The sequence below is a fragment of the Ambystoma mexicanum genome, chromosome 14, assembly GCF_040938575.1.
Source record: "Ambystoma mexicanum isolate Mex_15411 chromosome 14, UKY_AmexF1_1, whole genome shotgun sequence".
NCBI classification, from domain to species: Eukaryota; Metazoa; Chordata; class Amphibia; order Caudata; family Ambystomatidae; genus Ambystoma; species Ambystoma mexicanum.
Window position 1 is genome coordinate 475,460,961 of NC_090940.1, and position 26,031 is coordinate 475,486,991.

The 26,031-nt window shown below is 46.3% G+C and overlaps 1 protein-coding gene across 6 annotated transcripts in view; it reads right to left on the reverse strand.

Annotated features, from left to right (window-relative positions):
- Positions 1-26,031, reverse strand: part of ATG2B (autophagy related 2B) — a 5,509,925-nt gene that overhangs the window by 4,047,312 nt on the left and 1,436,582 nt on the right. For all 6 annotated transcript variants that reach the window (XM_069637692.1, XM_069637689.1, XM_069637687.1 and 3 more), the window contains one exon: positions 21,995-22,109. In XM_069637692.1, the coding sequence (XP_069493793.1) occupies positions 21,995-22,109 (115 nt within the window). The remainder of the gene's footprint in view (positions 1-21,994; positions 22,110-26,031) is intronic.

Sequence of the window (26,031 nt, forward strand, 5' to 3'; positions counted from 1 at the left end):
ACGTATAGATTATGTGTGGGCATCCAGGAAGCTTATGGGATGGATAAGAACTATAGAGGTGGGGGCGATATCCCTGTCAGAACATGCACCTTTGGTATTGAAAATAGGTAGAAAGCCAGGGGCCCATGGGCTATGGAAATGGAGGTACCCAGGTGGCTTGTTTAGAGACTAGGTTCTGTGGAATGAACAGAGAGGGGATTGGCAATTTCTTTGAAGCCAACAACCTCGGGGAGACTCCAGTGCAAATGAGGTGGGATGCCTTTAAGGCCACAATCAGGGGGAACATTATTGTGATAAAAGCCCGCAGAGATAGGGAACTAAGTCTGGTAGAAAGAGACTTGTAGGAAAAATTAAAGAACACAGTGGCCAGGATGGGAGTGGGAGCGAGCAGGCAAATAAGAAAGGAATATGGAGCTATAAAAATCTAATTGGAGATCACACAGGCAAAGGCGGCAGAAAAATCACTACTGTGTTTAAAACAGAAGTACTACATTAAGGCCAACAAATCACATAGACTGTGGCTAGAATGTTGAGAAAGGAAGAGAAGGCTAAAATAATCTCTAAAATAAGGGTGGCGTGGGAGGAACAAGTACTGAAACTAAAGATGTAGCTCAGGAGTTTGAGGTTTCATAAAGATCTATATAGCTTTGCCGACCCATTAGAGTACATTGGAGCAAGAGAATTGATCCAAATAACTGAACAGGAAAGAGAAGCACTAGAAACAAAATTACTTCGGAAGAAGTGTGGAAGGTCATCAGGACCCTTCCCAGTTAACAAGTCTCCTGGTCCAGATGGGTTCAGTACAGAATTTTTATAAATCCTTCAGGGAAAACCTCCCCCCTTTTCTGGTAAAAACATGTTTTTATTATTTTCAACAAGCAATAAAACATCAACACACGTGTTCTCCCCAACATTCCTCCCAACTCCCTTCCCACCTTCCCGGAAGAGTTCGGGTCCTCCGTGCATTCCTGTTCGGGAACTCTCACGTGCTATATATGTCCGATATTTTAATGTTGTGTGGACACCATTGTTCCATATAGTCTGATTTCAGGTATTCCAACACTGATCCCCATTCCCTCGTGAAGGATTTGTTCTGGACCTGGAGATGGTTCGTGATCTTTTCCATGGTCATTTGGGACCACACCTTTTGCAGCCATGTGTAAGTCAGTGGTGGGTCTCGTTTCTTCCAATTTTGGGCCATTGTTGCCCATGCCACAATGACCAGGCCCATAAAGCTCCTCCATTGAGCTTTGTGAAGTTTCTTGGTATAGGGGTCTTTGAATCCGCACAACCACACCCTCGCCCCCATTTGGCCGGCCTCCGGGTATAATTTTGTCATTTCCGTCTGCACTTCCTTCCAGAAGCTCTTCACTCCCTGACACTCCCACCAGATGTGCCTCCAGGTTTCTACTACCTGGCACCCCCTCCAACAATGGTTCGACACTTCCGGGTACATTGACCCAAGCCTCTCTGGGGTATAGTGCCATTGGGTAATTATTTTCAACCACATTTCTCTGGTTTGGACAGCCCTGGTGAGTTTGTGGATGCCTGCCCACAGTTCTTCCCATTGCTGCCTGGTGATTTCCTCCCCTAGTGTGGCTTTCCATCTTCTCATGTACATACATTTGATTTCCTCTTCTGGTGTGCAGATGAAGCTATACAGCGTAGACACAAGCTTTTTCTCACCTGTGTTGGTTATTAAATATGTCTCAAATGGTGTGAGGTCTCTTGTGGCCGCCTGGAAAACCTCTGGTGTACACAGCCAGTGCTTTAACTGTTTGTATTTATATCTGTCTGCTTCTGTTAACTTCCACATATTTTTACATTCCGCAAAAGTTGGTATTTCTTTGTCTTGGATCAGTTCCCCGATTTTCCTACATCCTGCTACTTCCCACTTCTCAAGGCCGCTGGGCTCTTGTCCTGGTGGGAACTGTGGATTCCTGCAGATAGGCGTGAAAGGGGCCAGTGGGGTGGTCATGATTCCCTTTCTGGTTTGGATATCCCAGGCGTTTAATGTAGTTCTCATGACTTCGCTTACTCGAAGATTCAGGTGTCTGTGTTGTTTATTCTTCCACAGTAGGTCCTCTAGGGGGGTCCTAGCGACCGCCCTATCTTGTGTTACCCAGATTGTCTGTTGGTTATCCCCCAACCATTCCTTCAGGACCCATAGTTGGGCAGCCTGTAGTATTCCTTAAAACGGGGAAGGGACATTCCACCGGCCTTTATTGGTGCCATAAGAATAGCTCTGGCAACCCTCGGGGTTTCTTGTTCCACACAATTTTGGATAGAGCTCTGAAAAAGGGGTCAGGGACTGAGACTGGGAGAGCGTGGAAATAGTAGAGTACCCTGGGGAGTATGTTCATTTTAACAGATTGAATTCTTCCCCACCAAGAGATCTTAAGCGGGCACCATCTTTCTAGATCCTTCTTGACTCTAGCCATTAGGGGGATGTAATTACTCTTATAGATCTTGTCCACCCTGTGTGTGAGTGTCACCCCCAGATATTTGATGCCCTCCTTGGCTATTTTTAGACTGAGCTGGCCCGCCACTGCTTCAATTGATTCCCTGTTCCCGGCTAGGAGCATAATCTCAGATTTTTTCCTATTGATCTTCAGACCTGAGATCCCCTCAAATTCCTCAAGTGTTTCAATGGTTCTTAGTAAAGAGTTCCCGGTGTCCTCTAAGGCAAGCAGCAGGTTGTCCGCGTATGCTATCACTTTATGTTGCCTGCCCGCCATCTCTATTCCTCTCACCTCCACTAGTTCCCTTATCTTGATTAGAAGGGGTTCCAAAAATATGGCGTATAGCAGAGGTGAGAGGGGACAGCCCTGCTTCGTACCCCTCGAGATCCGCACCCTGTCAGTGACTTCTCCATTTATGGCTATTCTTACCTCTGGGGAGTTGTAATTAGCTCCTATCATATTTATAAACCGATCCCCAAACCCCATGTGCTTCAGTGTTTTGAAAAGGATAGACCACTCGACGCGGTCAAATGCCTTTTCGGCGTCCAAGGAGAGTAATATTGCCAGTGTTTGGGTGATGCCTATTTTTTCTATCAGATGGGTTACTCTTCTTAAGTTCTCATGTGTTTGCCTACCGGGCATGAAGCCTGTTTGATCTGTGTTTATTAGGGTTGTGAGGAGAGGCGACAATCTGGCCGCCAGCACCTTTGTGTAGATTTTTGCGTCTAGATTTATTAGGGCTATCGGGCGATATGAGGCTGGGAGAGTTGGGTCTTTGCCCATTTTGTGGAACACGAGGACTTTCGCTTCATTCATGGAAGGAGTTACGTTACCACTGTTTTTAAATGTATTGAGAAGCCTAGTCAGGACAGGGACTAATGTATCTGCGTATTTTTTGTAAAACTGGGCCGCGAAGCCGTCCGGGCCAGGTGCCTTTGATGTTGGGAGGCTCTTTATTGCCTTACTAACCTCCTCTTCTGTAATCTTAGATTCCAGGGCCTGCTTGTCCTCATCTGCTTTAGTCGGTATGGGGATGGATTGTAGAAACCGGTCTTGAAGCACTTCGTCAGGATGCTCTGTAGCATACAACTCTTGATAGTAGGCTTTGAACGCTTCCCCTATCTCCTTTGTGGTCGTATGTGGCTTTCCTTGTGCGTCTTTGATGTTCAGTATTGTCATTGTTTTCTGCTCCCCCCCCCCCCCCCCCCCGAGTTGTCTCGCTAGGAATGTGTCTGCCTTGTTGGCCCTGATGTAGTACCGTTGTTTTAAGTAGAGGAGTGATTTCTCGGCTTTTTTGTTGCGGAGCATCTCTAATTGTCCCTGTACATGTTTCATTGCTTTCTTGAGGCGCCTTGTGGGATGTATTGTGAGCTCCCCTTGAATTTCTGCCAGTTTCTTCTCAAGCGTTCTTTCCCATTCCTGATGTTGTTTGTCTTTGGTGGCCTTTAGCGCTATTATATGTCCCCTAGTTACTGCCTTAAAGGCCTCCCATACAGATCCCAGTGGGACTTCACCGTTGTCATTTAACTCAAAGAATTCCTTAATTTTGTTCCTTAGTTCCTCCCCCAGTACTTGGTCCGTTAAGATGTCGGGCGGCATTCTCGATCTCCAGAGGCCTCTCCCCCTTCCGGAGGTCTGAATATCTAACCATAGTGGGGCGTGATCTGGTAGAGCTATTGATCGCCTTTCAACCCCCATGATCTTTCCAACCAATCCCACTGACACCCAAAAATAGTCAATCCTCGACATTGTGTTATGCACGTGCGAGTAGTACGTGAATCCTATGTCTTGTCCTTTCAGTTCTCTCCAGGCATTCCATAGTGCCATTTGTTCCATCCTTTGTGAGTTGTTTGGATGGGGACCCATACCCCTGTGTTCCCCCCGCACTCCTGTCCAGTTTGGGTTGCCATGCTAAGTTCAGATCTCCGCCCAGTATTATCTCCCCTTCTGCAAATTCCTCAAGTTTCCCCAGGGTGTCTCTAAGGAATCCATCTTGTCCCGTATTCGGGGGGTAGATTTCCACTAGGGTGAACCTACTGCCATCTATTGATACATTAACAAAGGCGAACCTGCCCTCCTTATCCACTCGAGTATCTGAGATGTTTGCTACCTGGCCCACCTTTGCTGCAATCAGCACTCCTGCTCTTTTTTCTCCTGCGTTCGCCTGTGCCTAGATAGTATAGCCTCTGAGTTGTACTTTCTTTCTGTCCGCAGACTTTATATGTGTCTCCTGGAGGAGGAGAATGTCCGCCTTTTCCCTTCTCACCAAAGCCTCCATTTTTCTCCTTTTCACCGGTGAGTTCAGCCCCCTTATGTTTTGTGAGTAGATTCTGATCATCCCCATCCCATCTAATCTACTGCTTCTGCTCTCGTTCCCGCCTGTTGCGACCTCTTCCGGATATTCCCCCACCCATTCCCCCCCCCCCCCCAACTATCCAACTCCCCCCCAACAATAAACCAAACTTTAACTGCTATCCTGAGGAGGGCCAGGGCCCCTAAGGATGTTTGGCCGTTCCACCCCTCGCTCCCTGCCCTCTCATGACTCTGGATTAACTGTGCAGGGGGTCCTAAACCCCGCGCCATCCTCTGACCACCACAGTGTTGTTCCCAGCTTCCCACCGGCCCCTGAATACATGGTGTTCCAAGGTTAACTGATTCTTCTTCCTCCTTATTGTCCCTCTGACGGATGAGCCGTGATATCTTGCTGCGTCTTATTAAAGGACCCCTGAGGGATTACACCGCTTTCCTCCGTCCAGCTGATTTCTTCTTTTGTCGCCCCTCTTCCCATCCTCTTGGTCTCTTGTGCTGATCCCATTTCGTCCTGTCAGGTCTCGTATCTGTTTCATCTATTTGCGCGTCGATTATTTGGAGGCCTTCTTCACAGGTGGTCACTCTCCACTGCTTGCCCTCCCACTCAAATAGTAAACCTAAGGGGAAGGTCCATTTATATCTAATTTCTTTCTTCACCAATTCCCTCACCAACGGACCCATTTCCCTTCTTTTTAGGAGTGTTGCCGATGCCAAATCCTGGTACAGTTGGATTTCGACTCCGTTCATCCTTATGTGATCAAGCAGCCGCGCTTTCCTAAGTATCAGTTCCTTTTGTGGGTAGGATGTAAGTGCCGCTAGAACGTCCCTTGGTCTCTCCCCTGGGGCACCTGTTCTTTTCGGCCCCACCCTGTGGATTCTGTCAATCCCTATGTCCGCTGAATCTTGGGCCTCGATTATGTCTCTAAATACCTCTTGCATCGAGACCTTGAGATCTTTATCCAACACCATTTCAGGCACAAACTTGATGCAGATGTTGGATCTGCGAGAACGGTTTTCCAGATCCTCACACTGAATTTCTAGGTTATGGGTAAGTCTAATCAGATGTTCTTGTGTTTCACTGCTTTGTTTCGCCTCCTCTTTATGTTTTTTACTATTCTCTCCACGGTGTCTGTCCTTTCCTCCAATTTGGCCACATCTGTTTTCAACTCTTGCACCACCTGCTTCATCTAGTTTCTCATCGTGGCAAATTGGTCCTGGACTGTGGACATGAACCTGTCTTGTAGCTCTGCGAACCAGGACAGCATATCGTCCTTTGAGGGTGGTAGAGCGCTTTGGTTTGGGGCGTTCGTGTCCGTCGTGAGCTCTTCGCCTGCCCTTTCTTTTGCGTTCACCCCTGTATCCGAGGCCCACATCTGGAGCAGACTCGTGTCCTGTTTGTGGGATTGCGGCGTGGGCTGTGAGGTGCCCCCCTTCCCCTTTGCCAGTGACATTTTCTTTGCTTATGAGGGCCTGGTGTCCCCCGCTCTTGTGTCCTCCCCTGTTGTGGGGATTGCGCTTAGTTATGCAGGTGTTGCCGGGTCCCTCCCGTGGAGCCGCGGCCCCCCCCCTATGGCTTTTTCCCTTTATTTTGTGGAATGGAGATGGGGGGGGCCAGCGTTCATATGTGTTCTCCTGTCCCGGACCACGGATACTGGGAAGACGGAGTGGGGGCGCCGCTGCTGTTGCTCTCACCTCTGGTTCTGTTGTCCTCTGCCTCTGGTGTCTTCCGCGCCCGTTCGGCGGGGGAGCAGTGGTGCCTCCTCCTCCCCTCCCGCCCCTCCCCGATCCACCGGGGTCTGGCGCGTCTTGTTGCTGCCAGTCTTGCTGCTTCTTCCCGCCTTGCGTTGCCGGCCTGTCTGTGGGGGGGGGGCCCACACCTCCCACTCGGCCGGTGCTCCGGAGCTCCCATCGCCGCTCTGTTTCCCTCGCGGCTTTCACTTATCCCCCTGTGGCGACGATGGAAGGAGCTCCTCCCTGATCTCTGGGCACTCAATCTTGCTGCCGCTCACCCGGTTGCCTCGTTTGCTGGGCCGAACAGGCCTTCCTCGGAGGGGGAGGGGCGGCTCTGTTCTCGGCGGGCTGGCTCCCCAGGTGGGTGCTGTTGGGTCGATCTCCGCTCGCTACTGGGTCTCCACACCTGCGGGGTTTGCTGGTGTGGTTCCGGAGCTTAAACACTCGGAACTGCGCAGTTAATGTGCTTCTTTGTTATGGGCCCGGCGGGAGCGCGATCTAAACGCGACCTCCACCGCCGGCGGCCATCTTGGAATCTGTGCAGCATTTTTAGTAGCATTAGACACGCAAAAGGCCTTTTTTTTTAAAAAGTATTTTTATTGCCATTTCTTTAAACATAAACATGGGGACTCAACAGTGTCCCGTATCAACCCCCATCCTTCCCCCCTCCCCCCGCACCAGACGCATCGTTCTTATGTGTACCACTGAGTCTCTTTTCCCGCTTCAGAGTTATCCTGTGAACAAGTCCAGTATTCGGAATTTATGTGGACACCATTAGAGCATGTAGTCGCTTTGTAAATACTCTATCGCATCCCCCCAGTCTGTTGCAAATCTCTGTCTGTCTCCTTGTATATTGTATGTGATTCTTTCCATTGCCACATATGTCCATATCCTGTGTAGCCATTCTTGATTGGTTGGAGGTGATTTTCGTTTCCAGTTTTGAGCTATCGCTAGCCATGCTGCTATGAGGAACCCCATAAAATTCCTTTTTTGTGTCTTTGTGAGAGACCTGTCTCGAGGGTCCCACATGCCGCACATCCAGACTTCCTCTCCTAGGTTTGCCGTCTCTTTAAAGAGAATCTGCATTTGTGATTTCACCTCTGACCAGAATGGTTGCAGTTCAGTGCAGTCCCACCATATATGTCTCCATGACCCTACTGTGTCGCATCCCCTCCAGCATTTTGGTTGAGTGGTGGGATACATTCTGTGGAGTTTTTCCCGGGTATGGTGCCATTGTATCATTATTTTTGTCCAGGCTTCTCTCATCTGGATCGACCTAATCCATTTGGGGATTATTTGCCAAATGTAAATCCATTGTTCCCTCGTTAGTTGTTTCCCTAGGGTCTTTTCCCATTTCTTCATGTATTGCCACGTCATGGCTTCCGTCTGGGCGTTCAGGAACTTATATAGGGTGGAGACAAATTTCCTTTCGCCGGTTTGGGGCATTATATACGTTTCGAACGGTGTCAGTGTTCTTGTCAATGCCTGTGTTATTCTTGGAGTTGTGAGCCAGTGGTTCAGTTGTTCGTACTGATATCTGTCCTTCTCCGTGAGGCCCAGTATTTCTTGACATTCTTTGAATGGTCTGATTCGTTGTCCGTTCAGCATGTCTCCTACTTTTGTGCAGTCGAGGTCTCGCCATTTCTGGAATGCTCCCTTTCCCATCCCTGCGGGGGGGGGGGGTCTGGATTGTCTAGGATTGGAATGAAAGGGGCTGGATCTATTGTGAGTATTCCTTTCTTGGTCGATCTGTCCCAGACGTTCATTACAGAGCTCATGATCTCACTTATCTTGATGTTCTGGTGTCTGTGCTCGGGTTTGCTCCATAGTAGGTGATGTAGATTAGATCTCGCTACAGCTCTATCCTGCGATTCCCACCACTTGTCCGACGTGTAGGTGATCCATTCGTTTAGCACCCATAGTTGGGCGGCCTCGTAATATTTCTTGAAGTGAGGGAGTGCCATGCCCCTGTCTAGTTTCTGTGCCGTGAGCGCCTGTTGTGACAGTCTAGGTGTTTTGTTTTGACAGATATATTTCGTGACTATTTTGGCTAGGGTCTTAAAGAATGTCGGCGGTATCCGAATAGGGAGTGCTTCAAAGTAGTAGAGAAGTCTTGGGAGTATTGTCATTTTGATGGCTGTTATTCTGCCCCACCAAGGGACTGCTAAGGGGTTCCATCTGTTTAGGTCTCTTTTCACTTTTTCTATGAGCTCCGTGTAATTTCCTGCGTAAAGTTTCTTTACTGTGTCCGTTAGGGTGATTCCCAAGTATTTCACCCCGTCTTCCGCTGTCTGCAAGTGGAGATCCTTCGTCTTTTTGTAGATTGCTCGTTTGTCTCCTGCCAGAGCCATCACTGATGATTTCTGCCTGTTTATTTTTATGCCTGACATTGCGCCGTATTCCTCGATTTGTTGGACGAGGAGATGGAGTGTCTTGATTGGGTCTGTTAGGGTCATCATCATATCATCCGCGTCTGCCGCTGTCTTGTGGGTCTGTCCGCCCGTTTCCATGCCCTTTATCGTGGGTGTCTCTCTGATCTTTGCTAGTAGTGGTTCGAGGAAGACTGCGTAGAGCAGGGGTGATAGAGGACAACCCTGTTTGGTTCCTCTTCCAATTCGGATCGGGTCCGAAAGTTCTCCATTAACTGCTATCTTGGCCGTTGGTGAATTGTAATTGGCCCGAACCATATTTATGTATGAGTTGCCCATGCCCATTTTCTTCAGTGTCGCGAAGAGCATTGTCCATTCTACCCGGTCAAAGGCCTTTTCCGCATCAACTGATAGTATTGCTGAGGGGATATTTGTGATTCCGGCTTTCTCTATAAGATGAATTATTCGTCTAATGTTATCATGGGTTTTCCTATTCGGGATGAATCCTGCTTGTTTCTTGATGAATTAACTTCGGGAGTAGTGGTGAAAGTCTATTGGCAAGCACTTTAGTATAGAGTTTCGCATCGATATTGATCAGGGCTATTGGGCGATGGGAGCTCGGGTTTTCTGGGTCTTTCCCTTTCTTGTGGAAGACTAGGATCTTTGCTTCGTTCATGGAGGGAGCGATGTTGGCCATGTCTTTGAAGGTGTTGAAGAGAGCCGTCAAGATAGGTGTCAGTGTTCCCGCATATGTTTTGTAAAAGGCTGCTGTAAAACCATCCGGTCCTGGAGATTTATTCCTGGGAACGTCTCTGATTGCCTTTGCAACCTCTTCTGGTGTTATTGGTTCGTCCAGTGCTGTTTTTTCGTCTGCTGTTATGGTTGGGAGCGTGACTTCCTTTAGAAAGGTTGCCTGTTCCTGTTCGTTCGGGTTCTGTGATGTGTAAAGTTCCTGGTAATAGTCTCTAAATATTTCTTTGATATCTTTTGATTGCGTTCTTATTGACCCCTGCCGGTCTTTTAGTGTGTGCACCGTTTGGTTTTGCTGTTTGCCTTTTAGTTGTCTTGCCAGTAGTTTGTCTGCTTTATTTGATTTCATCGCATACCAGTGCTTTGTGTTGAGAAGTTGTACTTCCGCTCTTTTAGTTCTGAGCGTGTCAATCTGGCTCTAGACGTGTCGGTGTGCTCTCTTTATTTTCAGGGATGTGTTCTTGGTCATCTCTTCTCTTATCTCTTCCAGTTTTTTTTCTAATTCGCTTTCCCATTTGTAGAGTTGTTTGTCTTTTTGTGCTTTTAGTGCTATGATTTGACCTCTTATCACCGCTTTAAAAGATTCCCAAATTGTACTTGGTGATAGATCTGGAGTGTCGTTGTGTTCGAAGTAGTCCACCATCTTTTCCCTTATTGTTTCCTTCAAGGCCGGGTCTTGTAGAGTATCTCTGGGGAGTGTCCAGCGCCAGAGACCTGACCGTTTACGTATTTTGGGGAGTGTGATCCATAATGGGGCGTGGTCTGACAGAGATATATGTCCTTTCTCTATATCTTGGATCTCGCCCATTCAGCTTCCTGAGTCCCATATGTAGTCTTTTCTGGAGCTTGTGTTGTGTACGTGCGAGTGGTACGTGTATCCACTGGTCGTTCCTCTGAGTCTCCGCCAAACGTCTTCTAGTGCCATCCTGTTCATGATCTGTTTTAGTGCTGATGAAGGGGTCCCTTGACGGGTGTGTTTGGGGTCTGATCGGTCTACCAGATGATTCCATGCGATGTTAAAGTCCCCTGTTAGTATCACTTCACCTTTTGCGAAATTTTCTAATTTGTTAATCGTTTCTTTGATGAATCCATCCTGGCCCGTGTTTGGGGCGTATATGGTTGCTATGGTTAGTAGTCTATTTTCCAACTGGGCCACTGTGAACAGGTATCTGCCATTTTTGTCCGTCATTGTCTCTTTGATTTGTGCGTTGAGGTGGTTGGCAAATGCTATCAAGACTACTTTTTTTTTTCTCCGTGTCGTTGGATTGGAGTATTTGATTGAAGCCTCTTATGCAGGTTAGGGTCTTCCTGTTTTTTGGTATGTGTGTTTCTTGGAACGTTATTATATCAAACTTTTAACAGTGCAGGAAGTTTTTGATTTATTTCCTTTTTACTGGCGTGTTCAAGCCTCTGATGTTATACGTCAGGATCTTTAGCCCCATCTTTTGTTTTGGGGTCGGTTCTGCAGGTGGGGCTCTTCTCGCTGGTCGCGGTCTTGCGCTTTAGGTCCGGAGATTGTGTCTATCTCCCTCTGAACTTTCCCAACAAATCCCCCCCTCCCTCCCTCCCTTTCTCCCCCCCCAACTTTTTCCCTCAGGAGGGCTCTGGGCCCTATGGTTGCTCGGGCATTCCGCCTTTGCCCCATGCCCTCTAATATCTCAGGTGTACAGTTCCCCAGGGGGTCCTAAACCCTGCTTGAGTTGTGGATTCCAAGGGTGTCCCCCTGCTCTGCCGTGTCCTGAAGTGGGCACCTGCCCAAACGGAGGATTATTTCCTTTTCATCGCTCTTTTCCTTGAGGCCCCCTCCGTTTTTACTTACGTCTGTCGTCCGAGCCCGTGTCCATTTCCCTCTTATCTGCGGGATTGGAGTCTTGTCTTTCTTTTCTCCGTCTGCCATCCCTTCGGTTCTCTCCTTCTATTTGTTTCTCCATCGTTTGGAGGTTCTGGCTCATGTTCTTGACTTCCTATGATCTTGAGGCCTTCCTTGCAAGTTATGATGCGTGTTTACGCTCCTCCCATGTGAATAGTAGGCCGAACGGGAAGGTCCACTTGTATCGTATCTGTTTTTTGGTTAAGAGTTTAGTTATTGGGAGCATTTCTCTTCTCTTTCTGAGTGTGGATTGTGCCAGGTCTTGATATAGCTGGACTTCTTTGCCGTTCATTCTTATGTGTTCTATTGACCTAGCCTTCATGAGGATTTGTTCCTTTTGCATATATTGTGTCACTGCCACTAGAACGTCTCTCGGGCGGGTTCCGGGTTCGCCCGTTCTTTTTGGGCCCAATCTGTGTATCCTGCCTATCTGGATTTCTTCCCCGGTGTCATCTGCGAGTAGATTTTTGAAAACCTGTTGTGTTGCAGTGCGAAGATCCTTGTCCTCCACCGTTTCCGGCATATTCTTAACCCTTATATTCGACCTCTGGGATCTATTTTCCAGGTCTTCACATTGTGCTTCTAGTTCCTGCGCCAGTCGCGCTAGTCTGTCTTGCACTTCTGCGTGTTGGAGAGTTTCCTCATCTATGTTTTGTACTGCCCTTTCCAAAGTGTCCGTTCTCTCCTCCAGGTTTTCTATGTCCCTCTTTAATTCTTGGACCGCTTGCTTCATTTCCCCCTTCATGTTCTCGAATTGTGCCTGGGTTGTGGATATGAATTGCTCCTGAAATTCCTTGAACCAGGTTTTCATATCGTCCTTCGAGGCCATACCTGCTTTCCCTTCTTGGTCTGGCGTGCTTTCCCCCTTGTTTCTTAGTTTGTCGGTTTGTGTTGGTGCTATTTTTCCTGTACCCCAGATTTGGATCAGGTCCTGAGCCTGTTTGGTTCTGTTATTACTCAATAATTCTGCCTGAGCTCCGTGTCTGGTCCTGACTTTTCACATGTATGTGTTTTAGGGGACCTTGGCTGCTTGTTTCGTGGATGTTTCGTATTGATTTGAATTGTAGCTAGGCCGCGCCGGTCCGCGTGTATTTCCTTTGTGGTTGTGGGGGTGTCCGCTTCTGTGACCCTTTATCCTGTATTACGCGCGATCTGTGTGGGGTTTTCGGTGGTCTCGGTACAGGTTTGTTTTTTGTGTGGGGGGGTTCTTTATTGTTCTCCGAGAGCTCCTTTGTCGAGCTTTGGGGCGTCGGTGTGGGCCCTCGCCAATCTGATTCTCGGTGCTGCCCCTTCTATTTGGAGATTTTGCGTGTATGTTCTGTCCTTCTCGTTATCCCTTAATTTATTCAACAGTTTTTCCCCCTCGTTTGGCGAAGTGGAGGGCCAGCTTTTTGGGGGGGTATGAGTCTCGAGGGGGGATGGGTTGGCGCTCTGCGGCCTAGCGGTGTTAAGTTACCGGCGCGGGCGTAGTTTGATCGGTTATATATTTAGGGCCTTGCTCTCCCCTCTTCGTGGCGCCGGGGTCGTTTGCTACTTGGGTCTCCCTGCCCGCTGTGGTGCCCTGGGGCGCTTTGGTATTTTCTGGGGAGGGGGGAGGGGGGAGTGGTCAGCCGATGTTAGGTTCTCTCCCCCCCACCTCGTACCTGTGTGTCCGTGGGTCCGGCGCTTCTGCGGAGGCCCGTGGTCCTCCGGTGGATTGTTGCCGCGGCCGGATCTCCCTCGCTCCTTCGATCGGGATCGTCTGAGGGCAGGTCTTCTCCCGCTTCGACTGCGGCGGTCTCTTCTTTCCGGGTCCCGTCTTCGCCTGGATTGCTTCGCTGTCCACGGCTAGGCTCTCTGTGTCAGGCTGGCGCCCTCCCCGTTTGTGGCTGGGAGTTCTCCAGAGCCGCTCCTGGGTCCTCTGAGACGGACCTCTTCGTCTAGTCTCTGCTCTTTCCTTTCATCGATCGGCCCTTCTCTCCTTGATGCAGGCGGGGGGGGAAGGGGCTCCGCCGGCGGTTGGCTCCCCAGTCTCTTGCGCATCTCTGGGCTGCTCCGGGGCTTCTGGATCTCGCCCGTCCTCCGCGCCAGCGTCTCTGGAAGGGCTCGCGGTTCATGCGAGGTCTTCGCTACTCGGGACTTCTCTTCTCGCCTGAATTTGGAGGGAGGCTGCACTCCACTGGGCACGGTGAGCGCTTATGTGTGGTGTTTTATTGTTGCGGCCCGAGCTGAGGGACGAGCTCCACTCACGCACGTCCACTCGGGTCGGCCGCCATCTTGGAATCCCACGCAAAAGGCCTTTGACAGGGTGGAGTGGCGGTTTTTGGTCATCAGAATGAAGCAGATGGGCCTCAGCGAGACATTTTTAACAAGGATCAACGCTGATTACCAGAATCCATCCTTAAGGTTGGCCATAAATCACCAGTTAACTGAACCCATTAAAGTCCAGAGGGGTACTAAGCAGGGTTGCCCCCTCTCCCTGTTGCTCTACGCAATTTATCTAGAACTACTTTTGAGGCAATAAGGGCAAATGGGGAGATTGTTGGGATACCATTTGGGGGAAAGGTCCATAAGATAGCAACCTTTGCAGACAACAAACTCTTGACTTTAATGAACCCAGAAGGCTCCCTCAGGGCGATGGAGTGAGAGTGAGAGAGTGAGAGAGTGAGAGAGTGTGAGAGTGTGAGAGTGTGAGAGTGTGAGAGTGTGAGAGTGTGAGAGTGTGAGAGTGAATGAGAATACACGGTTTGGGTCGGTAGCTGGGCTGAAAAAATAAATCCCCCAAAAACAGAAAATCTTGAATCTCACCATTCTGAAGGCGAGAGAGGAGGAGCTCAAGGGCACACTTCCATATAAATGGGCCAAGAAGTCTATAACCTACCTAGGAATAAAGTCAACCAGAACCCTGGACGTACTCTACTGGGTAAACTACAAGCCATTGCTGGAGGTACTAAAGAACAAACTGATTGACTGGGGTTCACTGGCATAAACCTAGATGGGTAGAATCAACGCAATAAAGATGGTAATTTTACCACAGTTACTGTTCTATTTTATGACTCTCCCCATCCAGGTTCCAGCCTCCTCCTTTTGGGCTTTCCAAAAATATACAGGGAGATTCATCTGTAACTCCAAAGACCAAGGATAGCCAGAAGGGTTATGATGATGCCCAGAAATAGAGGAGGTATGGGGGAACCGGACCTCAAAATATACTTTATGGCGACACAAATAAGGATAATGAGGGGTTGGCTGAAAGATGATCGGAAAAAGATATGGCGGTCAATGGCAGTAATAGGGGACTAGCCAGAGGAGGTACTCTGGAAACCAAAGAGGGACATATCAAAGAAGATGTATTGTAGTAGCATACTGTCAGTGGGAGGGGACTTCTGGGGTGAAGCAGATAACCACATTCCCGTCACAATTTACACCAATTTTTGCAAATCCTAATTTTACTCCAGGGTGCGCAGATAAGGGTTTTGGGGTGTGGAGGAAGGGAGGGAGGGATGCCACAAAATTCAAGGTATGTTTATTGGCTCAGACATTTAAATATTCCCCCATTGCAAGGACGACTTTGGTCTAGAAGAAACTGAGAGGTTTAGATACTGTCAAATAAGGCATTGGATAATGCAGCCGTCCATAAAGGAGGCAGCGACTCACAGCCTTTTGAGAAATACTTGGTATCTGACACACATCTGGTGGGGGGCCCCTCTATTCACTTATCAAACAGGGGGAGCAACCAGGGGATATGAGATACATGGTATCCTGCCAAGGGATAACGGGCCAAGAGATTGAGGACATAGAATGGAAGCAACTGTGAAACCAACATACCCAAACTGACAAGTTTGCTACAAATTCAGGAAATATGGGTTACATTTTTGTTGGAATGGCTTCTAACCCCAGAGAAATTACATACATTCTACCCCTCAGTTTCTAATCTTTGTTGGAGACAATGTGGGAAGGTAGGGACCTGGAATCATATTTGGTGGGAATGTCCCTGGCTTCAGGAATACTGGGAGATAGTATTGGAGCTCTAGGTGAAGTGCTGAGCCTGAATGGAAAGGGTAATAGAGGCTTGTCCATACTGGGGGTAACGGCCTTTTGGAAGACCTGCCACCCAGAGCTGAGCGTAGAATATGTGTGATTTTGTTGATGGCTGGGGCGCTAGGGGTGGATTGAAAATGGAAGTCAAAGGATCCCCCAACTGAGCATGAATGGGGGAGAAGACTGGAACTTCGCAGAATGGGAGTGGGCTACTTACTCGCTGCAAGGAGATCAACAAGGCGTTTGTGAGGAGTGGTCTCCGACACTGGGGTTTCTCCAAAAGGGAGCAAGAGTGAATTGGTGGACGGGGAGAATGAGATTGCAAGGCACGGTGACGCGATTATGATATGATAGGATTGGTTATTTATAACGCTCTTAATACACAGAGGTTTCTAAGCACGGACCCAGGGATCTAACCTGTGTTGCTCCGTGTCACCTTGCTTCCAAGGCGAGCGTGTTGCCCCTCAGATATCCTCCCGAGATTGGTGGAACAACTAGGCTACGAGACGGTTTGTGGCCATGACACAAGGAAAAACTGGTAGGCATGGCCTACCGAGGTGATTCGGACTCGGGGAGGGCAAGGGTGCGGGGGTGTGTTATGGTGTGTTGGAAAAAAATTAGAAAAATGCTCATAAAAAGTTAGATGGAAAAAAAATGATATAAAGTTAATTATTCAAGAACTAAATAAAAGCACATGCCCTTACGGCCATGGTGGCAAAATTTGCAAAGATAACTGCAGGGTATTCCCAAAAGGGCATAATTTACATATAAGGGCAGTGCGTTGTCCCGGCTGTAATATACACCAGCTTAAATAAGAGTGGCCTAATGTATTAGAATGCTGGGTATGGAGACGCTTACTTGGTATGGCACGATGCGTCCCCAATACTGGGCTTGTGGTTGGAACTGGCCACTATTTCAATGAGTGGTCAGGTCCTTTTACACTGAGGACTACAATTTATTTAAGCAATGAAAGAACCGAAATGCCCTCTATTATTTCTGGGTAGAAACATGAAAATAATAGAGTGGTGAACAGGATATATATAGGGATTCATGCCTTGAATTGTTTGAATGCATGGGCTGGACCCAATATGGGAAAAAGAGGAATGCATATTAACAAAACAGTTTAACAATGGATTGAAAATATGGGATTGGAACCAGAACCATATGCACTGGAGTAAATTAAAAATGTATTCCGATTATATTGAATGCCAAACTTCCTATAGGACTCCCCAAAAGTGCTTGCTAATTATCCAAGCTCCTGCAGTAAGGAGATATCAATTCAATTACATTTAAACCAGCTTCTTGCAATGAGTACTTTGGACCTCAGATTGGGAAAATCTGCTAATTAAAGTGGCTTTCCATTGAGCAAAACACAGCACTTAACGGAGACCACCCGGCATGTTTTTGCAATATTCTAGGACGTTATTACGTAAACCACCTTGGTGATTTTGTTCGTGATCTTGATGCAATTAAAAGAAAGTCTTTCTGGAAGAGGTGCGTGCTGGCGAGGAAAAGTAAACTAGACATGGCTCTGTTTAAACTTTGGCTGAGAGTTAGTGCTTTGCTGGAAGCGGAGGTGAATTGATTGCTGTATCCATTATTAACAACTGTTAGGCCCCAATATGATGGTTCTTTGTTATATCTTCAATGCCTTCACAGAACTACTTAATGTTTCCACAAAGTCACAACTGTATATTATATATATTATGTGCATACTTTGATTATGACAGTTATACAGGGGCATTCATTGTATATAACTGTCAGACATGAACTTATTTGTATTGTTCCTGTTCAACATTATTTGTAAACATGTTGTGGCCAGGTTTCTGATGTTCACTTGTTTAAAGGCTGCCAGGGTCTGGCATCATAACATGCGGTCAGGTCTCCCAGGCAACTTTGAATCATACAGCATTCTATGCTTAGGTGTATAAAAAAGGTTCTGTGAATGTACATGAGAAAGAGAGAAACGACATTCTGAATAGGAGGGCCTCTTATGAGAATAAATACTTTTGCTATAATCAACTTACTTGTCTCCTGTGGATCATTCAGGATACTTAATTCATGTTATAGATTTCTTTTAGAATTACTTATATTTACCTTGTAACTTAAAATTTCGATTTTTGATTGTATTATATGGAATTTCTGCCGTATAATGTACTGTGAAAAGTTATTTGAACTAAACACAATTAAATACAAAATAAATACATTTAAACAAAAAAGAGGGGTGTGCTCCAGTGAGAAAAAGGTGAGCTCCCAGGACCACAGAGAGGTGTGCTCAAATGAGTGGGAGGAGAACCTCTTGAAGCCAGAAGAAATACCCCTTACAAGAACAGTGGGGTGGGGATGAGTAGTAAGAGTGTGACTTTTATCCCCAGAAGATGGGATGTTTAACAGAAGAGCGCCTTGACCCCCAGAGGAGGGGTGTGCTCCAGAGAGGGGGAAGAGAGACCGGTGAGTAGAGAAGAGGGGTATGCTACAGTGAAGAGAGAAAGAGAATGGGACTTTGATCCCCAGGAGAAGGATGTGTAATAGTGGGAGAGCCCCTTGGCCATGGACGGAAAATAGGAGTAAGTAACGGAGAGCTCCAAGAGGAGGTAGACATTTTGGGCACTTGACAAAGGGAGGAAGATTGAGCTCTAGAAATCACTAAGCAGGAGATCTACCTGTATGCCATTTTATTTGCTGTTCTTCATTTATAATCCTGAGTTCACAGACCTGTTACAGCCATCCAAAACCAATGTCCATACAATTTTAATTGTGTTTAACAAAGTACTTCAACTTTATTTCAGTGTCAGTAGAGTGTGTGTTCCCTCAGCCATGTGACATAGGGTAGAATTGCATTCTTATGGGGTTCCTTTTGCTAACTTGAGTAGCCCCCTAAACATGTTGCCTTTTTTGTTTTCTAGACTTTAACTTTGCTGTCAGAGGGACTTCTACTGAAGACCCCCGGCAGCAGCAACTCATTTCTCATGTGGAGCACCTTAAAGCCCATCGGGCTACCTGGGCATGAGTGGTCCCAGAGCACACCATTTTGTTCCTTTTCAGTTTCTATGCCCACAAATTGTATCGGAGAAAGTGTGTTGTTTGGACCATGAGAAATAGCCCATCTGTCCATATAGACACATTTGTGTGACTGGTATCTAATTTAAAATAGATGAGTGTCTCCTAGAGCCCTCAATCCACATATATGCGAATGTGCCTGGGAAAGCCTGGAAAAACGAACTGGACTGCTGCCAAAAATGTGAAAAGTGCATGGCTGTGGATTGGTGGGCATGCCTGACATCTTGCCCCTATGGGCACCCCGGCTATTCTAATTATTTGTTAGCTGAAACCTACCTTGGAAGAAGTTGGAGAGATGGGAAGTCCCTCAGGATGCTGGTGCTGCTGAAATGGTTATACTCCTCGGTGTGCAGTCATAATGTCGACATCAATAATGTCGACAGTCAAAATGTCGACAAATTAATGTCGAAAAACAATAATGTCGACAAACAAAAATGTCGACATTTTTCGATATTTTTTCGAAATTTAATTTAGTGTATGCATAAATAAATAAATAAATATATATATATGATGTGTTGAGTATGAGGGGTGGTTCGGGGGTGTGGGGGGGGGGTGGCAGGGGGGTGTTGGGTGAGGGGGGGTTGGGGGGGCACCCCCCATAGTAAATACAATTTTTATTTATTTAATTATTGAATAAATAAATAAATAAATAATTGGTATGTGTTGAGTATGAGGGGTGAAAGGATGGTTGGGGGGGTGAGGGGGGGTGGCAGGGGGGTGTTGGGTGAGGGGGGGTTGGGGGGGGACCCCCCCATAGTAAATGATCCTTTTTTAGGTTATTTATTTATTGAATGAATAAATAAATAAATAATTGGTATGTGTTGAGTATGAGGGGTGAAAGGGTGGTTGGGGGGTGTGGGGGGGGGGGGGTGTTGGGTGAGGTGTTGATAGTTTTAAGGGTTTATAGTCATAATGTCAAAAAAAAAGTCGACATTTTTTTTTCAAAAAAATGACTTTTTACATTATAAGTATAGGATGTCGACATTATTATTTTCGACATTTCTTTTTCGACATTTTTGTCTGTCGACATTTTTTTTTCGACATTATGACTATAAACCATACTCCTCATCGTTCAGACTGAGCAGCCTTACCTCTCTGCGCTGATGAATCTTAGATCAAGCACTTCCTCTTCAAGCAAGTATTCTCTGCTGGAATGTTGTGCCTATTGCCTCTGGTGCTCCCTGGTTACCTGTCTGTGGTATTAACGGGAACTTTGGTGCGAGCCGTGCTCATGCCTTGAACCCGAATGACCTGTTGCTGCAGTGCGGAACTTCTTGCTCCATTGTGGGATATCCTACCTCACATCACTGCAGCTCTCTTTGTTGCGAGTCCTATTCTGCTGCCTATGCAGAGTTCGTCTCCACCTGCGCCAGCTACGGCCTACCTCAAAGTGTCCCCCCAGTACTGCCTTGCTATTTCTGCACCTTCAACTTCATGGGTCACCAAATGGGTGGTCTTCCAATATTGTGAACCCTGTAGTGTAGGTCCTGTCATTTCCTTGGGCTCTGCTTACAGAACAGGAGCCTGTAACTGGCAACTTGCCAGGCACAATCTCCAGACCACAAGTTACCGCTCCAACCACAACTTCTGGCCTTTCTGCCCAGTATCATCACCCTTCGTCATCATCCCTGGTCTTCTAACCCCAATCTTGTGGTTGGTCTTCATCTTTAGGGTCTCAGCTTTTTGTGCAGTCCTTCGTCAAGCCTCACCCTGACCACATCCATTTTCTTAATTGGGCTGGTGGCCTTCCACTCAAAATGTCTGTTCCTGATCCTTTGGCCCTTAAAGTATAGTCCCCTAGCACCCCCCAGCACGATGGTGGCTCCCTTCTCAGCTCATGGCACCTTTAAGTAATATCTATCTACATTGTCATTATAACTACAAGCTAACTATTTATCCCGTTCTTTCAATAAATACACCTATCTAAACATCTAAAACGCCCTAAAAGTACTCGAAACATTTACTTACTCACACATGGAATATATCTTTGTCCCCATTAAGGTCCTGTAGGTTTTACAGTATTCAGTAGATTGTAATAATTAGCTGCTGTTCTATATACTTTCCTATATGAAAAATCACAGCAATCACTCTTTGAAGCCTTTGTAAAGTAGCTAAAATTGTACTTAATTGTACATGCTTTTTCATACTGATTTTAAATGTAAATTTGATCTTTTCTGGATCATTTATTGTTTTTATAATACTTATCCTCTATTTTTAAAATACTTCCTGTAGATATTTCTTAATACAGGACTATAAAAAAAACTATATTTTTCAGCTAATATACTGTATGACTTCCTTTACTGCAAGTTTATCTGACATTTTCTGCATTTTCTAGCAATCCTATTCCATCCTTATAGTGAAGCCAGACTGCTCTTCCACATTTATCGCCATGAGAGCCTGAAATAACTTGGTGGAAACCCTGCATCCTGAACCCCTGAAGACTTCCGAATAACATCCTAACACAGGAGTGCTCAGTAAAATAGTAACATCATTCCATGCGCCCTACCCACCAAAACCATCCATGGCTCTGCTAAGGCCGACTGTGAATCAATTATAGACCACTAATGCACCAAAAAGGTTACTCTACACTTTGGTGGCAGCAGGATGCTTTTTTACGAGATTAAAAGTACTTCACCCCTTTCTAAGCACCACAGGTTAGACTTTCAAGTTCAATACAACTCACGTATACTCATCATCATGGTTGTATGTGATTTCATTTTGTGTAACCCTTCTCTTCTTTCTGGACATTCCCATGAGGTACAAATTTAGAGGTTTTTCCCATTAGTACCATTAATACCAGGTCTCCCACTATCAGGATATAATTGTTTCATTCATTGATAACATATGGGAGTATACCTGGTCAGTAGCAGTACTAACTCTTCTTGGTTTTTGTATTTTTTATGCCCGGTCTGCTACATGTCACTAAGGGCGTACCAAAGCTTTCTGTTTACATAGACTTTCAGGTTCAGCAGGTTGCGTACAAGGACCACCTTAGCATAAAAAATTATGATAGAATTAAGCATCTACGCTAAACAAACCCCAATTAGACTAGCTCATCAGAACATTTGGAAATGCCAGGAAGGAATGGCACTCATACCCCTAATATGCACAGGCGTTTAGTAATTGGCAGCTTTCAGTAATTGGCAATAATAGATGCAGTAACAATTTAGGATTCTAATATGTATATATTGCACGGACTGTCCATGGCTAGCCAAGGCAGTCTGTACTTTGAGAAGACATCACGCTTCAAAGTAATGAAATGCACTTTGCTTAGGTTCAGTGTTTGTATCATTCTTTATGTAAACCTTGATAAAGAATTTTTTCAAGATAGAGTAATATAAAACAATCCTTCTAACATATATAAATTGCATTCTCATATTAGAAATGTAACAAGAGATGTGGCTCTGAAACACTTCTCTGCTTACCAGTCCGCCTTAACTGTGGCTGGTGTATTCGGTTAAGTTCACAGGTCCCACCTGCAAATGTGTGATCTTCTACTACTTTACGATGATCCAGGAAATCGCCCCATGTTGACTGAACCTAAAAAACATGTGTAGGGCTCATGCTTAAATCCTGCTTTTATTTGTAAAAGCAAAACATATGAAAATGTTGGGCTACCATAACGTGGGCCAAACCTTGTAAGTTAACAGCATTATGAGATAAAGTAATACAAGCAGCTAGAGACCATTTAGTGTGACCTCAGTGGTGGTAAATCAAATAAAATAAATAGCAAAGGCAAGAACTGTAGATTATGTTGAAACTACAATGTTCTAGAATAGGCAGCAGCAAAGTTATAGAAGCAGAGTTACAACAGAAAAGAGAATTTTAACTGTCATATTAAGGCAGAGTAGTGGAGGTGTTATACATATTAATTCGATTTTTATTAATTGGGTATTTTAAAAACATCCTAACAACATTAGACACGGCAGAGAAAAGTGTACTACAGCAAAAAGTGTATTTCAGTAACGCTCACCCAGAAACGTCGACCTAAACAAATTCAGTATTGTTCAGAAGGAAGTTAGCAGTGCACATTAGGGAAGGGACACTCCACTAATGCGGATACGGGAACATAATCACGAGATTGGTAAACGGCATAATAAACAGTAGAAAGACATGTACGTAATATATTGGTGGTGTGGAACAATAGCGCTTTAGGTGGTAAAGAAGGTTTAAGTTACTTACCTGTAACTATTGTTCTCCAGCATGGGTCTGGCATGGATTCACATGCTCATGAATATTCCCTGTCGTCAGGCTGGGAATCCGCTGTAAAAGAAAAAACAGTTTCACTTTCGCTTAAAAACTGTATTTCTCCTCTAAACCAATTACTGTCCTCTGAGTCATACTGCCACCATCCAATGACAGTCCTCTCCCTAAGATCCAACCCGGTAGGCATCTTCAGATTTGGTAAGGATGTAAAGTGGCAGTATGAACCAAGAAGAGCCACAGAGGGGAAAGAAGGGAGGGTTCACATGTGAATACATGCCAGAACCATGGTTGAGAACAATAGTTACAGTTAAGTAACTTAAACCTTCTCCAGCATGGGGTTTGGCATGGATTCACATGCACATGAATAACAATTACACAGCACTGCATATACACAACCACGGGAGGTGGCAAGGCTCAACAGAAGCAATAAACGCTCATCTATGGACAGACCCACCTCAAACAAACATGTTACGTAGCACCGATTGGCCGATTTGGTACTCCTCCCTGGAATCCCTGTCGACGCATTAGAACCTTGTGAAGGTATGCATGGACCTCCACGTAGCAGCCCTGCAGATGTCGAGCAGGGGGCACAGCAGAGAGAAACACTGTCATTGCTGCAATGGATCTGGTGGAGTGGGCTTTTGGCCGGCATGGTAGTGGCCTGCTAGCCAGTCGATAACAGTGCATGATGCAGCAGGAGAGCCACCTGGAGATGGAAGTCTTTGATAAGGCCTTTGCTTGATTTACAGATCCAAAGATGACAAACAACTAAGAAGTCTTCCGAAATGTCCTCGTATGTGTAAAGACTGGTGGGGTATCTGTACTCCTGCCCTCCATATGGCAAAGTAGAAGCACAGAGCACCCCAGCCAAGGTTCACTATTTTGTAACTTCGACAAGCAACCAAGGCTTAAGCTCTCAGGATGTGATGCGGGATGGTTCTTAAGTACAGTGTAGTGTAGTCCCCAAGCCCCCACAAAGGAAGCCCGAGGGGGAATAAGGGCGTGGGCGTTTGGACCCATGAAGACTACTGGAGTGACTACAATGAGACGCCATATCACTGATGTGCTAAGCCCCGCCCACTTTACTTCAAAAGCCTGCAATTCATCGCAATGGCTGAAGCCCATGGGGGATTAAGGGCGCATAGGTGTTTGAACCTGTGAGGACTGCTGGAGTGCCTGCAACGAGACGCTGTTGTGCTAAGCCCCGCCCACTTTACTTCAAAAGCAAGTAATTCCCCTTTGAGGGCTGAAGCCCGCAGGGGATTAGGGGCATGGGAACCCATATGGTGTTTGCACATGGAGGAACAACCTAAGCTGACATTGCCCCTACATATCTCAGAAGCTGCTTGCCAGCTGGGACCCGAGATCGAACACAGAGAAAAAAAGGAGATCCAATACTGTGGTGGTGCTCGGCATCACAGCCTCCCCATTGTCATCTCCTTTTGCTACTGCAGGCTCTGTGGAGCAGTGGAGCTGGTGGCGGTTTGTGGAGTCTGTGTGGCAGTCTGTGGGAGACACCGTGCAACCCAGATCGGAAATACTGCAGATCACCTTTTCATCCAAACGGCAACAGCAATTATTCTGGTATCCAAAACCAAAAAGGAATGCATAGGTGAGTTAAGGGCTAAAGAGTGGGGCACTGTTGTCGAGCTTCTTGTCCAAGTGCCCTGGTCTGTATGACCTGTAAGGGGAGGGGGGAGACTCAGACTAAGTGTGTTCCTTGAGCTGTCGGGCGTGCCTCCCCTGCTTTTATGTGGATGGCTTTTCTTTATCTTGAACTCACCGTGGTAATCCGCATATTTGAGCAACCGGTTGTCAGCCGCAAAGCAGAGTCAAACCTCGAGGTTCTGTGCACCATTATCCAAGGCCTATAAGGGCCCCTATCTTGAGGTTTTAATTGTGGACTGGATTTTATTATATTGCACAGTATTACTTGTGAACTGTTCTAAAGAATTGTATTGTATGATTGATGCATTTTATATTTTTCTCTTTTTATAATAACACCCTTTAGTAATTTAACAGACATCTTATAATAGCAGGCATATTCATTTTATAACACCCGAACAATCAAAAGGAAAGCAGCACAGCCTATCTCCCCGAAGAGAGGTAGTAAGGTCTAGAAATAGTTTGAGCCATACAGGATGTCAATATCCTCATAGTAGAAATTGAGGACCGACTCCATAGTATTGGAGGCCCGAGGGGCAATAGACATGATGTGCCCAACAGTCATGAAAGTAACGCCGGCATCCAACTGTGTGTCGGATATCGAGGACTGTGAGATCCTTTCTGAAAGTGTAGCATCAGTCTTAAAACCAATGCTACAATCAATTATGAACAGGAGGGATGCGAAATTCAAAAACCCCATGGATACATTTGAGATAGGGAAATGCAAGGGGCAAGAAGGGGGACAGAGCTATGCATTACAGCCGGACATCAGTAGGTCTAATGGGGTACAGATCATTGAATTACATTCTAAGGGAGGTGACCTATTATTACTGGGTAGTCCACCCAGCACATCCAAGGAATCTGAAATCGCTAAAGAGCTGGAGATGAAGGCCCAACCTATGGCACCAGAAAAACCAGCAGAAATAGCGGTACTTACATCCAACAGATATAAAGTATTTAGTGAAGTGGAAACCCGGGATGGAGGTGGGAGAGAGGAACTGGGCCAAGACATACCCATTAAAAAATGCCATAGGATCTAATAGCCTGATAAGGGACTATGACGTAATATGTTTCCAGGAAACCTGGGAAATACAACCGCCTTCATTCCAGAGATATAATATACATGAAATTCCTGCAGTTAAAGGGAAAAAAGGTAGGCCTTCGGGTGGGCTGTCCACATGGATTAAAACCAATCTTGACTGGAAAACGCTACAAGTGGAATCTAGTTGCCCTGACATACTGATCTTGGAGTGTCGTTCACAGGCTGGGGAATCGCTAACCCAGGTCAATGTATACAATTGGGTCTCCAATAAACAATCATGAAATGAGATTGATGAGATAAGATGTTTAGAATCCCGGGAGATCAGGATGGGCACGACCACAAGGATCATGGTGTTGGGGACCTGAATTTACAAATAGAACCATTAAAAGGACATTGAGGGACTATGGGACGATTTTGATGAGGCTTGGGATATTCCCGATTTGGGAACCAACTCGCCAAGGAGGGAGCATCCGCAGACTGTGGGTTCTGCAACGATGCTTCTGGGAATGAATTTGAGGGCTTGTAATGGGCGGCTTGTAGAGGATCACC